This window comes from Lissotriton helveticus, chromosome 7, assembly GCF_964261635.1.
Source record: "Lissotriton helveticus chromosome 7, aLisHel1.1, whole genome shotgun sequence".
Classification (NCBI taxonomy): Eukaryota; Metazoa; Chordata; class Amphibia; order Caudata; family Salamandridae; genus Lissotriton; species Lissotriton helveticus.
In genome coordinates this window covers 1,708,676,321-1,708,691,833 of record NC_136068.1, presented here as the reverse complement: position 1 = coordinate 1,708,691,833, position 15,513 = coordinate 1,708,676,321, and the positions used below count along the sequence as shown (strand labels likewise).

At 45.1% G+C, this 15,513-nt stretch overlaps 1 protein-coding gene across 1 annotated transcript in view; it reads left to right on the top strand.

Moving 5' to 3' along the window:
* Positions 1–15,513, top strand: part of TYROBP (transmembrane immune signaling adaptor TYROBP) — a 275,022-nt gene that overhangs the window by 242,881 nt on the left and 16,628 nt on the right. The window contains exon 4 of the mRNA XM_078651029.1: positions 4,648–4,706. Within this exon, the coding sequence (XP_078507155.1) occupies positions 4,648–4,706 (59 nt within the window). The remainder of the gene's footprint in view (positions 1–4,647; positions 4,707–15,513) is intronic.

Sequence of the window (15,513 nt, the reverse complement as noted above, 5' to 3'; positions counted from 1 at the left end):
CGGAGGACGGCCGGGGGTCATCCGAACCCCGCCCACTCATTATTTCGCCAGCACCGCGGCGGAATTTGTGCCATGGTCAAGGGGTTAAGGCAGGGTCGGATTGGGATCACAATTTGGCCCGGGCACTGACGAAAAAAGTGCCCCACATTAGGGGCGTGGCCTACATTTAAGGGGCGTGGCCCACATTCAAGGGGCGTGCCCTTTCATGAAACACCATTTGGTTACTCTTTGAGGTCTAATTTGTAGAGAAATATTTAGTAAATTAAGCCTTTTAAAGCTTACAGAGCAAGTAACATTGGTAAAGACTAGGAGCACTGCAGTTCAGAGAACTGAATACTTACTCGCAGTCTTAACGCCCTGCACAATGTCGTTGGATACTCTTTCCTAACCAGCTACCACAAACATCAGCCAACAAGATCCCCCATTGAGGAGGGAGTCACTGGAAATTATGAATACTATGAAATGTTATCTTAGGGCAAGCTTAGACTCTCCCAGAATAACAAAAAGAACATAGAAGTAGAATGTTGCACTCAACAAGAGGTGTCGAATGACTTAGGTGTCAGAGCGCAGCCTCCACAACATAAGAAAACCAGACAGTGAAGCACTAAGGGGAATTAAATGGAAATTTTGTATCGGAAAAGCTGTGTTAAAAATATGGACATGTTTTTATAAAATGTCCTCTTTAATTATCATGTCCCTTTGCAGAATCATAAAGCATGAACAAATGGTTATTTTTTATAGTTGTTTTACCATTTGACAGTTTTATATAGTGTAAATTCAGCCCAAGACAAAGGATATTTGAGTTCTATTCATGAGTACCAATTACAGTACACATGATCCGATTTTTTTATTTAAGGGCCTGGGCGATGAAGTGATCTGCCCAGAATCACAGGCTGTTGAGCAGACGCTGGGATTCAAGCTTGAATCCCCATCTCTGCAACTCTGGCATCAGGCCACATATGCCTATGCACAGACAAGGAATGAAAGTGGGAGGATACTGTTCTTTCCCAGGACACAGGGCCAAGGTGACAATGGCCTACATGCTGAGCAACTAAAAAACCAGCAAGGCCCCTTTCTGTCACAAAATTATTCGAGCCCTCCAGTGCAGGAGCACCTGAAAAGAAGGGAAGCCCCTGCTATTACTAACCTACTCAGCCCTCCTCAGACCTTTAGCTCAGAAGCACATGAACAGCAGTTAGGCCCCTGCAATTAGTAAATTAATCAGCCCTCCCCAGCCCTCCAGGCCTCTGGGCAATGTCCTGGCAGGGGAGCACAACACACAGCTGCTGGGTCATCCACGGTAGCCAGGGGGAGGCTGAGGTGAAGATGGTGCAAGTTCCGGGGATCACCTGGCCCCCACAGCGAGACCCATTCTTCCTCCCCCACTATGCCCTGAATGTGAAGGGCTGTGGGCGAGGTGTTAAGATTAACACTGTTTCCCCGGCGGCGTGGGCCCCAGGGGGGCCGAGGTGAAAATGGCTCAAAGGCCTGAGCAACACCTGGCCCCCAGGGAGGCCGATTTTCTCACACAATCACGCCTCCCCAGCCCACCCTTGGCGTGATTGCTTTGCAGGGGCAGGGGGTGAAGTAGAGGCCACAACAAATAATCACTATATGGCGCACAGTGAAGCGCTTTCATTTCTGTCTCTGTCTTCTGTCTACGTGCCCTCTGTGGGCTGTTTTTTTCCCTCCCCTTTCCCAGTCCACAGAGAGCAGACAGCAGAGAGCACTCTCTGTGAACTGGGAAAGGGAAGAAAAAAACCGGCCCACAAAGGGCACGGAGACAGCGGCCCTTCGGCCGATTCCCGAATGCCCGCAGTGCCAATCCGCCCCTGGGTTAAGGACTAACCACGATCCTATGTGAGGGGCTAGTAAGACTCTGCACATAAAATTCTAGCAGTCCTGATCAACGCAAGCTCGCTGGTAAAAAATACGCTTGATTTTGCCGAATTTATAGACAACAAACAAATTGACATATCCTTCGTGACTGAAACCTGGGCAGACCTGCCTTCTGGTCCGGATCTAGTAACAGCGTTATCCACGCACTATGCCATGTTTCAGCTAGACAGACCTATTAAGTGAGGTGGCGGGTTAGCAGTAATATACAGGGATTCCCTCACAGCCATTTTTGAGCCAGCCTCCAAGACGGACTGTGAGGCTCTGACATTTAATATAGAACTTGCCAAAACTCGGTCCTTTAAGGGGCTCCTAATTTACCCACCCCGGGCAGCTGGCTGCTAAAAGTCAGATTATCACTAACAACGTCACCATTCTAGGATACTTCAACCATCATTTGGAAATCCTGGATGACAGAGACACAGAGGATCTTAACAATACACTAACATGCTTTGGATTGTCTCAGCTGATAGATGGCCACTTTATTTGAGCTCAAACAGCAACCTACCCCCAAACCACGTAAAAAATCCAGATAATTCAGAAAAACACCACACCTGAATAAGATCATAGCACAGGTACTAATTCAAACCCTCCAGCGGGGGCAGTTAGTCATTTCAGAAGACCTAGACATTGCCATTACCGCCTATGAGGAGTGGCTATCCTCAGATCTAGCTCAGGCACCCCATTTAAAGACCATACACATGAAAAGGGGCCAACCCTGGTTTTCTAGGGATCTCAAATTGATGAGGCTAACCTGTACAAGTCAAGAACTTATGTGGCGGAAGGAGTATTGCAAGACTGAAAAGGCGAAATATAAATCGCCAGTATAAATCATTAATTTTCAAAGACAAATTTAACTACTTCACCAAAACAATTGAGTTAGCTAAAACTCAACTAAAGAACTCTATCAAGTAGTCGTCAAGCTCACTACAGTATTAAGGAAACAAGAAGATAAATAGTATTCAAAGCATTTGTAACACTGTGACAAACCTTTTCAGAGAAAACGTAGAGCAGATTTGTAATAAATGTGAGCCCAACTATAATGATGGTCAGAAAGCACATACCCAGCCTACTAGGGAGGCATACCAAGCCACTCTATCAAGTTTTCCTCTATGACTAAGTCCCAGGTATTAATCAAACACAAGGAGGTGATGGATGGAGTGCTGAAACTTTTCAGACACTCACCCCCAGTCACAGATCTGAGTGAATCCATCATCGTTTTAGCTCACTTCGCCATCCCAGTTCAGACCCAGCTATATGCAAATCAATCTTGACCCTGTTCCTCATGGGAACAGTCCAGCCCAAACTGCCAAGCTAGGTCTTCCCTGGACTGGAAACAAGCATCCTGGGACCGGATTCGGGGTAACACCCCTCATCAGGCAGGCTAGCTTGAATCCAGTGGCAAAGTGAGCAAGGAACCCACGTCTGAGCATACCCTGAGGGGTGTTACCCTGAAACCGGTCCCAGGAAGCTTGTTTCCGGTCCAGGGAAGGCTTGCCTAGGCAGTTTGGGCTGAGGGACAGGGCCAAGACTGATTTGCATTTGGCTGGGTCTGAACTAGTGTGGCAAAGTGAGCTAAAGAATGATGATGGATTCAACCTAGATATGTGATTGGGGATGAGTGTCTGAAAAGTTTCAGTGCTCCATCCATCACCTCCTTGTATTTGATTAATGCCTAGGTGGTGTTGTTTTTGTTGGTGAAAGAGGATAAACTGAGAGTAGTCAGTGTAGGAGACCATGTTGATCTTGTGGGCTTTGATGATGCTTGCTAGGGCGTCATGTAGACGTTGAAGAGGGTCGGGCTGAGGGAAGATCCTTAGGGGACTCTGCAGATGAGCTGCTTGGGCTCAGAAGTGTATGGGGGGAGTCTGATGCATTGGGTTCCGTTGGAAAGGAAGGAGGCGGTCAGTCTGAGGCCAGGGCATTGAATTCTGGAGTCTTGAGATTAGGGTGGGATGAGATATGGTGTCAAATGCTGCAGAGAGGTCGTGGAGGATGAGGACGGAGGCTTCTCCTCTGTCCTGATGTCGTCAGCAGCTGCGATGAGGGTGACTGCCATGCTGCATGAAAGGCATGGTGTCTTGTTAATCTCCAAAACTTGGTGGCTACTAGCCTCTTAAAAATCTCATGAGTTACATTTGGACATGGTTTGACTAAATGAACTGTGGCATTAAACCTTCGCTCCCTGACCAATGACCTTAAATCCCTAGATATGTGGATCAACTAAAATGTAAAAGTGTGTTTAGGTAAGAAAACTGGCAAATCTATAGAATGAGTAATGTGAAAGCCCACACCCTTTTCAGTTAAACGGAGCGAGGGGTCAGGACTACTGGCATTTTGTAAAGAACTGAAAACATACCTGTTCAAACTGCATTTCACTAACTAATAACTAAACATCAACCTCTCCTTCATTTTCGCTTCTGTGTTCATCCTCTATGTCCGGTAATATGTTATACGTAAGGCAGTGTTATCTCTTTATTAGAAGATAATTATGCTATATGTAAACTGCTCTGTGCCCTGGGAATTTGAATCACTCTACATTAATACTACAAATAAAAAATAAAATATTCAGTTTTCACTAATATCAGCAAACATCCTATGATGAAAAAATATGAGGCAAAAATGCAAATGTTGTACAAGGTAAGAGGTTAAGTAATGAGTGCGAAGACAAGGGATAAAATAAATGAGGGAAAGAAGAGACAAATTGAGATCAATGCTAACTGTCATTAACTTTTCTTGTTTCCCATAAAGGTGTTAACAGTCAGAAAATGAACCCAACTTACGCAGAAGGGATTGAGCCCACGTACCAGGTGAGTGCAGCAAACATGCAGGTGTGGTAATGCATTAAAAACTAAAATGTGCGTCTGATGTCAGTAAAACACGCCCTGCGCAGATAATTCTACAAGTGTCTTGTTCAAATTCAAGGAGGACCATTCTGAGTTCACTGCTGTTCCTAGGTAGGTGAGTTTAAAGCCTAGAAATCAACTGGATGTGCAACACCTTGATTGAAACCCGTGATTTCCAGGGATAAATGTAGCCGGGTATTCTGGTCTGATTGAGCGACACTGGCCCAGTAGGGTGCAGTGGAGTAATAACATATTATGAAGCACAGGTTATGGACCCAACACTCTCTGGATGCTGTTCTGCTCATTGCAAGAGCTCCAATCTTGGAATAGAATTGTTGAGCAAGTGCTTAAATACGCTCGATAGCAATCTGTTGCGCTAGCTGCTGCAGAAGGTGATTGATTTCACTTAGCTCTTTTAAAACTACTTTTACATTGCTCTTGTAAATACTCTCTGTATGTATCATCCTACCTGTATATGTGCCGGTTCTCTGCCCACTCATAACGCCACCAAGTAACTTCTTCCCCGCCCCTACCCCGGTCCACCACGGGCTAGGCCCGATTGTTGTGGAGGGTAGGTCAGCCAATTAAGACTCGGAAACGCTGGGAGGGTGGAGCCAGGGCCAGGGCGTGTGTGCACTTAAGCTTGAGATCACAGACTGCTCGCTGTGGACGCGCGATAGCAATCTGTTGCGCTAGCTGCTGCAGAAGGTGATCGCTTTCACTTAGCTCTTTTGAAACTACTTTTACATTGCTCTTTTAAATACTCTCTATGTATCATCCTACCTGTATATGTGCCGGTTCTCTGCCCACTCGTAACGCCAGCAAGTAACTTCTTCCTCGCCCCTACCCCGGTCCACCACGGGCTTGGCCTGATTGTTGTGGAGGGTAGGGCAGCCAATTAAGACTCCAAAACGCTGGGAGGGTGGAGCCAGGGGCCAAGGCGTATGTGCACTTAAGGCTGAGATCACAGACTGCTCGCTGTGGACGCGCGATAGCAATCTGTTGCACTAGCTGCTGCACAAGGTGATCACTTTCACTTAGCTCTTTTGAAACTACTTTTACATTGCTCTTTTAAATACTCTCTGTATGTATCATCTTACCTGTATATGTGCCGGTTCTCTGCCCACTCATAACGCCAGCAAGTAACTTCTTCCCCGCCCCTACCCCGGTCCACCACGGGCTTGGCCCGAATGTTGTGGGGAGGGTAGGGCGGCCAATTAAGACTCGGAAACGCTGGGAGGGTGGAGCCAGGGGCCATGGGCGTGTGTACACTTAAGGAGATGTACTTTCAGACGCGCAGAGGCCGCACCGATGGCGCACCGAAAGCAAGCCCGTCTGCGCCCGTCCGCGCCTGAGCCGCGTCCAGCGCCAGCCATGCTGCCCAAACTCACGCAATTAAACGTCATAACTGGTCATGAAATAAACTCCTTGATTTAAGACCTGTTATTGAATGTAATCATATCAAGTGTAACCCCGCTCTGCTTAGCAGTTCTCCGAGGCTTCGCACCTTATTTGTGCAGGGGTGCTGATCTACAACCCGCTCAACACTCAGCCCTCACACGTCACAGACTTACTAGCGACCTTGGCGGACCTATCCTTAAAGCACCCCCATTTCACTATTCTAGGTGATTTCAACCTGCATATCGACGTTAACACCTGTGCAAAAGCCAGGTCCTTAGTGGAAACAATGGCGGGCATAAATATTGACCTGAAAGTACACGGACCCACCCACACAGCAGGTAACACTCTAGACCTCATTTTCTCCAACCTACCAGGCCTTACTACCCTAGCACCTCTTCCTCTGACCTGGTCCGATCACTTCCTGATCCCTTTTAACCTTAAAATTCTCCTCCCCCCTACTACTCAATGCAGGACAAAGAATGTCGGAAGAAAGTGGTTTAAGGTCACGTGCGACATGCTTGATCCCGCACTGTCTACTCTGCACTGGCAACCCTCTAACGACCTGAATGCCGATGTTGAGCAATTCAACCTGCATCTCACTACAGCTTCAGAGTCCATTGCACCTCTAATCACTCTTTCCTCGGCCCGATCCAATTCATCTGCGCCATGGTTTTCCTAGACCCTGCGGGATGAAAAAAGCAAATGCAAAAGGCTGGAACGTTTGTGGCGTCACACCTACGACCCTGTTGCCAAAACAGCCTACAAAAATGTGATGAAAAAGTCCCACAAAATTAAACAAACCACCATGAAGTAATACTTCTCTAGTAAAATAAATACCACGGATAACTCAGTAAAAACACTTTACCAAATCGTGAAAGATTTCACCAAACCAGCGGTCCTCACTCACACGATCGAGCCGAGCCAAGAGCTCTGTGACGGTCTATCTGACTTCTTTCACGAGAAAGTCATTAATATCTTCTCTTCCTTTAACACTATTGGTAGGTCCAGCGAAGGGATTTCGCCCCGGTGCCTTGCCCTCACTAGTGACAAGAGGTTACGCGCGTTCAAACCTATCTCAATGGAGATGGCCGTGCAAAAAATACAGCAATGCAAGTCAGGTTCCCCATTAGACCCCATGCCCGCCCAGGTGTTCACAGCCGTGGCGCCTGCCGTCGTGCAACCCCTGGCTACATTATGGAATGCCTCCCTTCAGTCGGGTCTCTTCCCGGAGACATGGAAACAGGCCATTCTTATCCCGCTTCTGAAAAAGGCAGAGGCGGACCCGGCATTGTACAGCAATTATCGCCCTATATCTCTTCTCCCCAAAGCAGCAAAAATTGTAGAAAAGCTTGTCCAAGAACAACTCTCCGACTATTTAGAGTCAAATCATCTTCTGCACGACTCACAGTCCGGATTCAGGTCCGCATATAGCACGGAGACGGCACTACTGGAGGTCACAGAGACCGTAAGGGAAAGTGTGGACAGAGGAGAGGTTGCCATGTTAGTGCTCCTCGACCTGTCCGCAGCTCCATACTGCTGGATAGACTCCACAATATTGGGATCTGTGACACCCCCCTGGCCTGGATCACATAGTTTCTGACGGACCGAACACAACAGGTGTTGTGTCGAACCTTCTGGTCAAAAGATAAAAAACCCTAAGCTGCGGTGTCCCGCAGGGGTCAGCTCTTAATCCTCTCTTTTTTAATGTTTAGCTTGCACCCCTGGCAAAGGTGATAGAGGCATTTTGGGTCAGAGTGGTCTCCTACGCTGACGATACTCAGCTTGTCTTCTCCTTCAGAGACCACTCGGACCATGGACTGGAGAAATTTAAAACATGTCTCTCTAACATTGTCACTTGGATGACTAATAACACTTTAAAACTTAACACCGACAAAACGGAGGTGCTATTCTTTAATCAAACATCCCCCCTACTGCCTGGCAAGTGGTGGCCATCTGAGTTGAATCCATCCCCCTCCCCGGTCAAAGTTGCACGTAATCTCGGCGTCCAAATTGACAATGAGCTATCTTACAAAACTCAAATCCACAAAGTCACCTCCGCCTGCTTCGGCAAACTCCACATGATAAAAAAAATCTCCCCGATAAAAAAAATCTCCCCCTATCTGCCTTTGGAGTCAATGAAGACGGTAATCCATGCCCTCATCACTTCCCACTTGGACTATACCAACAGTTTCTATGTGGGAGTGCCAACCTACCTCCTACACTTGCTACAGATTGTACAGAATGCCGCTGCCAGGCTGATCTGCAAGGTCTCTTACCGCCACTTGATCTCTCCTCACCTGAAAAACCTTCATTGGCTGCCTATTGCCACACGTATCCAGTTTAAAGCCCTGGTGCTTATCGTCAGGGCTCTGAATGGTAAGGGGCCTGGATACCTTAGACGAAGGTTAAAGATAGTCCATTCGTCTAGGGCAGTCGGATCTAATCACCTCCGGCTCCTGCTCCCCCCCAGATTCCGTCTAGCCAGAATGGGTGGCAGAGCCTTCGCGGTGGTGGCCTCCAGACTCCGGAATGCCCTGCCGGTTAATCTTCGCCTAACTGATTCAGAACCCCAATTCAGGAGTAAACTAAAGACAATCCTATTCTCCAGCTGCTAACTTTCAGTTCTCTCTCGCTCGTGGTCCATAGCGCCGGGACACCCCCGTTGGGGGTAACCACGCGCTCAATAAATGTCAGTATAATAATAATAATAATTCCATTGTTACACCTAAAGTATTTCTGTGAAACTAGTCTTTGGGTAGGCTTAGACAGGTCTCAGGTTGCCTGTATTCCAATTCATAGGGTACGTATCCTTTCAAGTTGTGCAAGAATATCCTTTTTGGACCTAGGCCAAGACAGATTTGCATGTGGTTGGTCCTGATCTCTAATGACACAAACGAGCTAGAAAATGATAGTCTGAAATGTGGGCAGTGGTTACGATCATTTCAAGCATTCCACCCATGACATTTGGCACCATTAGGCAAACCTAGCATCTACTGGTGTAGAGACAGAATATCGAGTACAAAATATTGAGTTGTACAAATAACAAGTCATTAATGTCGTGGGTCAGGAATATCGACAGCAAGAATATCGTGGTCAAAAATATCGACTTAAGGTAAGAAATATCTTTTTTTTAACTATAGAAGTGTTGAATATCGTTTGCAAAAATATAGTTGTTAAAATTTCATTTTTTATCATTGTTATATATTTCAGTATATGTTTTACATGTATAAGATTTATTGTTTTGTATACGATTTGCTTGTATTTTTACTGTATGTGTTAAATTTGTAGTAGTTATTAAAAAGAAAATTTGAATTTTCTCTTTTAGTACCGTAGCGGGTTGTGAGTTTATAGGGGAATAGGGTGGGAAGTAATTTAATTATATTAAATGTATTATTTCTTTTTTATTTGAATTTTGTGTTTTTAGTTCCATAGCGGGTTGGGTTTATAGGGGAAAAGGGTGAGAAGTAATTTAATTATATTCAATTTATTGATTAATGTTTATTTAATAATATTTGTTTAATTGAGATGTTATCGTGTTCAATGTGTATTCCTTTTTTTACATTTTATTTTTGGCTTGTTTAGTTCCGTAGCATAGGGTGGGAAGTAATTTAATTATATTTAATTTATTGATTAATGTTTATTTATTAATATTTGTTTAATTGAGATGTTATAGTGTTAATGTGTAAATGTATTTATTATTAAATAATTAATAGTTTGTTGTTAATTAAATAATTGGTAATTAATTATGGTAGTTGTGTAATTAATTCTAGGAGTGTATTGTGGTATTTATAGGTGTAAATGGTGGGAAGAGAAGTATTTTTAATTTATGAATTAATAATTGATTGTGAATTAATTTTAATTAATTAATTTGTAAGTACTTTTGGTAATTGTGTGATTATTATATTTGTGTGTGGCAGTTTTTATAGGTGTAAAAAGTGTGAAGGGGGAAGTAAATGATTTTTAATTGATGAATTATTAATTAGTTGTTTTCATTCATTTTAATTAATTAATTGGGAATTAATTATGGTTATTGTGTAATTAATTTTATGTGTGTGTTTTGGTGTTCATAGGAGTAAAGGGTGGGAAGTTATTTGTGTTTAATTAATTAATATATAGTTGTTAATTAATGTTAATTATTTGATATATATTTTGGGTAAATGTTTACTTTTTTATTTTATTTTTACTTTTAAAGGGGTAAAGGGTGGGTATAAAATAACATTTTGTTATTTAATTATTAGTTGTTAATAGTAATAGTTTTTCTTTAAAAAATAATATATAATTGTGTTTTACAATTTTATCGTTTAATTTAGGTGTGTGTTGTGGATATTAGAGTGTTAAAGCTTGTGTACTCAATTAATGTTTATTTTTATTTTTTTAATTAATAAGATGTTTTTAATTGATTATTAATTATGTTAATTATGGAAATACATGTAATTAAAATGTTGGAGTGTTTTGTTATTGGTGTAGTGTTAAAGGGTAAGAAATAAACTAAATACATTTATGTTATAAATACTTTTTTTGTTTGTTAATATTTGCTACATTTAAATAATTATTGTTTATAAATGTATTTATTAATTTATTTAATATATTTTTTGACATTGCAAGAAAAGGGATCCCACACGCTAGGAGCTCTCTGTAGGAGCTCCTAGTGCTTGGGATCCCTTTTCTTGGAATATCCCGTTTAGCGACAGTCATCGATCGGACTCTAACATCCAAGAGTAACAGGATTATTCAGCGCTTCTTTGTGGAGCATTCTGAACAAGGACCTTGCAAAATAACAGCGCTTACCTGGGCTTAGACTGCTGAGGGGACGCCATCTGCTGGTCGATATGCTGTGGAGTTGACTGGGTCTTCCTGGACTCATCGCAGTCCATCGTCGGATTCTACCACCAACGACCGCTGAAGCCTCGCCTGTGTGGAACACCAAAGGGCGGGGAGCTCTGCCACGGATGGATTCCAATCGTCGGATTCTGCCACCAAAGCACGACGACCGCTGAAGCCTAGCCTTTGTGGAACACAAAAGGGCTAGGAGCTCTGTCACGGACTAAGGAGAGGGAGGCTAGCTGGACTGGAATCTCCCCTAGCGGCCCCAACAACCGAGGGTCGAGGCTCCATCGTTTCCATAGCCGCAGCAAGCCTCGGAGTGCAGAGGACGAGGATGCACGATCTCGCTCAGACACCTGGATCTCCCCACTTCTGTGGGGCCTGCACGCAAGACCCGGGGAAGAGGCTGCAGGATTGCGTGGAGGCAGCTGGGTCTTTCAGTTCCCCCACATCAGAATTCCTCAGAACAGCCGGGCAATCACGTTCTGGGCGCCTGCCGTTTGAAGCCAGAAGCTAGGTGGAGCCGATTAACCTCGCTTTGGCTCAGTGCAGGAGGTCGCATTACTGCCCCGCCTCCACAACAATGGTGATAGCGCGTTTGTTGTGGATCCTTTTCAGGAAGTCTTGTCACATTAGGAGATGCTTACAGCCTCCGTGGAACCTGGACAACATGACCTCCATTCACCAAAGGAGGGCTGGGAGGTAACGACGACATTGTGGCTATTCTACTTCATTTTATTTTATTGGTACCTTTGCTCATCTCTACTCCGTGTTAATTGCTATCTACAGTTTGACCCGTATTCTCGAGATGGTCTTTGCGATTAGTAGGAGGGTAGTGGCTTTGGATTATATCCCCACAAAATGGCTGTTTGCGTAAACAACAAAGACAAGGGGGCCACCTTCTGCCACTGGGCAGTCCTTAGACTGATAAACAGCAACCTTTTGACCCAGATCACAACAACCGAAACAGGACTACACCCCCCTAAATTCTGATGGTCTCTGAAACAACTCTACTCCGGGGATCTCACAGCCTATGGAAACTGAAAGAGGACTACACAGATACCTATGAGGATCATGCCTAAGGAGTCAGCCATATTAGACTGACGCCACCGCTGGAGTACAACACATTGATAGCCGACCACCGTCACCTCTCCATATGCATTTCAGGTCAGAACTTCATGTCACTGCTTTCCCCCCGCTATTTCATTTCATTGCATTCTCCCCACATTTTAATTCAATCTTTTTAATTTAATCTATTTAATTTAAGTATATCATTGCATTGCAGTCCCCCCTCATTTCATTTCTTTGCACTCCTCACTCATTTTATGCTTTCTCATTGCTCTTGGTCTCTTCTCTTCGCTAGCCCACTCCACATTTACCTTAATCTATTTATTTTAGTACTTCATTTCACTGCATTCCTCACTCATTTCATCTCACTGCATTCCTCCCTCATTTCATCTCATTTACTTGCATCCTCCCTCATTGTAGGCAATCTTTCTCCTTATCCTTGATCTCTTATCTTAGCTAGTCCATTCCACACCATACTCTGCTCCTGGCACCCATGGTACTTTCAGTAGTATATTTAGATCCAACCCCTGTTCTCCCCCTCAGCTCAATATCCAGTCACCTCCTTAGTAGCTATTTCCCCCTCCCATACCCATCCACCTCCCCTAGCCCATCTCGCCGCATTGCATTGACCCCTCACGAGCCACATCCACGCTCTGCGCCCCATATCATCTTACCTACTTTCCTGGTCATAGCATGTAGCTCACAGGCACACATACCCACACCATCATCTACCCCCCGACCTCTCAAGTAAAGCAGCCAAGCACAATTTGATAAAACTCCACCTGGAAACACTCATCCTGGAACCCTATTTCTCAATACACAACTGTAACACAACCACTGATATCATTTTCCACACGAAACGAAGAGCGCAATGGAGGAGAGCATTCTTTTTTTTGATAAATCTTTTTATTATTTGAAACAAGAAAAAAGGAATAGACGTATCCGGTGCCATACATACATATGTTGATAATGGGTGAACAGGAACGATAGCAGGATAGACGTGGAGCAACAGAAGAATCCCTGAGAGGCCAGCGCTAATGAATACGGAATAAGACTTGCAACATTACAATCGATAAACAGTTTAAATGCGGACCCTCAAGACCCTCCCACCCATAATATCAAAACAGCAGAAGAATCATGGCAACCAGACACTAGAATTTAAAAACGAATCAGGAAATTTCGCCAATATTACTAGTAAAGGAAAAACTAAAAAGAGAATGAAAAAAAGGGAAACCATATGAGCGATAACAAAAAGAAAACAAAAAACCCATCCCCCCACCCTGCACCCCTGCAACGGCTATCGCCTACCCCCCACTAGCAATGTGCCTGTCGCCCCAACTAACTAAGTTCTAAAAGTAGAAAGAGAAACTGTGGGGGAGGGCATTTCCATATACGCTCCCGGTCCTCTTTCCCCCTGCCAGAGACCAGCACCCCCTATGATGAAAAGTAAATAATATCTATAATCAACAAAAGATAAGTTAGGGGGAGCCGTGATGCACCGCCCAACCTCCCGCAAGACCAACAGCCACGCTATCTACATCCATTAAGGCCGTAATACCAACTACAGTCGATTACTCTCAGCCCTGGCCCTTCCGAACCATTATGTGAACCCCTCCCATTACTTCAACAGGAGAATCAAAGGGAAAAAAGAGTCTGAATAAATGCAGTACAATACAATTCAAAGTCGGGTCAAACAACGGGTCTGTAGGTCAGGGACCTCCCCCCGGCCACTGTCGTGCCACATCACTCCTGCCTCAATGTTGGTCAGGCAAAATGAGCGCCGTCGAGATCGGGCAAAGAAAAAACCTCCACTACGGTGGACCGGACCCTGACTGCCACTCACGGCCGATGTTGTTCAACTACGACACGGCCAGTTCAAAACTCGAGGCCCCGGCTCTCCTGCTGGATTAGGCCCCAAACTTCAACTCGACGCAGCTCCGCCACCCAAGCAAATGAAATTTTCAAAATTGCACCATCGGAGTGAGCTTCGGTTCATCTATACAGAGGTCGGGCGTGAAATCAGGATTATCGACAGGATCTTCTGGCAGGATACGGAGGTCGGCGGAGCCGGGAGCCTAAGCGGCCATCTTGGTTGCTAGCGTAGCTCCTCCTCGAGGAGAGCATTCTTAGCCTTATTTACGATCTCATCCTCTAGGAAAACCCTGCATGGTCTTGTTATTTATATTTCCCCCTCCCAGCTCTTCCAAGGGACAGCAACCATCACCATCTACAATAACGGAACCATCTTCATGCAATCCACTGACCGTAGCTTAAGTCTCCTAGATAACATCTTCTCCATTATTAAAGATCAAGTGGCTAAGCCCCAAACTGCCACCCAAGCTACTCCCACCACCAGTACTCAAAATATCACATCGCCAATCCCATCTGACACCTACACCCCTCCACTTGACCGCCCATTACGGGTGTTGGCATTTCACACTACCTCCTTCCAGACCACCCCCCCAGTTCACTGCATGTTACTTCCCCAAACCCTACCCCCATCTACACTCCTCTACTACACCGACCACTTTCGAACGGGAGACTCATGCCACTCCCATGCCAACTAACACACATACTGCATTTCTTCCGAGCACGTTTGAGACAGCATCTGCACCCCCTATAGATATTGATTCCCCTCCGTGCCCGACCACTGATCCCCCCACCACTATCATCATCCCCTCTACCGCTACCTCATCCTTGCTGCACAATGTTACTCTTAGCACGCACTCTCCCCATCTCAATCCACACCCCCCTGGTCAGAAGCTGCCACATCATAGGACACCCCACTACCACTTAGATAACACTCCAACCTCAGACCACTCATCACACCTGAGTATACTTCCCACATCCCAGCCTGCCACACCCACAACTCAGTTATCTACATCCATGACCCTCCCATCCACACCCTCATCCCAGCCAGCCACACCCACAACTCAGCAGCAATCTGTTTTCAGAGAGCGATCTCCTTTCTCTTCTACACTCTTACGTACCTTCTCTTGCGATCCCCTACCACTGCACTGTCTATCCCCACCATCCCCCTGAACCCTCACAGGACCTCTAAACAAAAAACGCGAGGAATCATCAACAACAACTTAAGAAGAGTCCCACTCATTCAGGACCCTACTCCATCCTCCTTCAGACCCCGTCTTAAAGGCATACTCCTAAACTGTAGATCGGCCCCCAGACATGCAGAGGTCATAGCTGACCTCATTATCTCACATGACCTGGACCTAATAATGTTAACTGAAACCTGGCTTTTGGAATCATCCTCACCAAACATCGACATTCGAGTACCCCCTAACTATGACATCATCAGACTGGATAGAATTAATAAGACAGGGGGAGGGATCGCTTGTATAAATCGTAGCAACATCTCTGTAAATAAAGCTATATCACCGGTATTCCCTTCTTGCGAATACATGTGCCTCAACATCTCCAGTAATAGCAAACCACTATGCTCTTTCCACACCATCTGCCA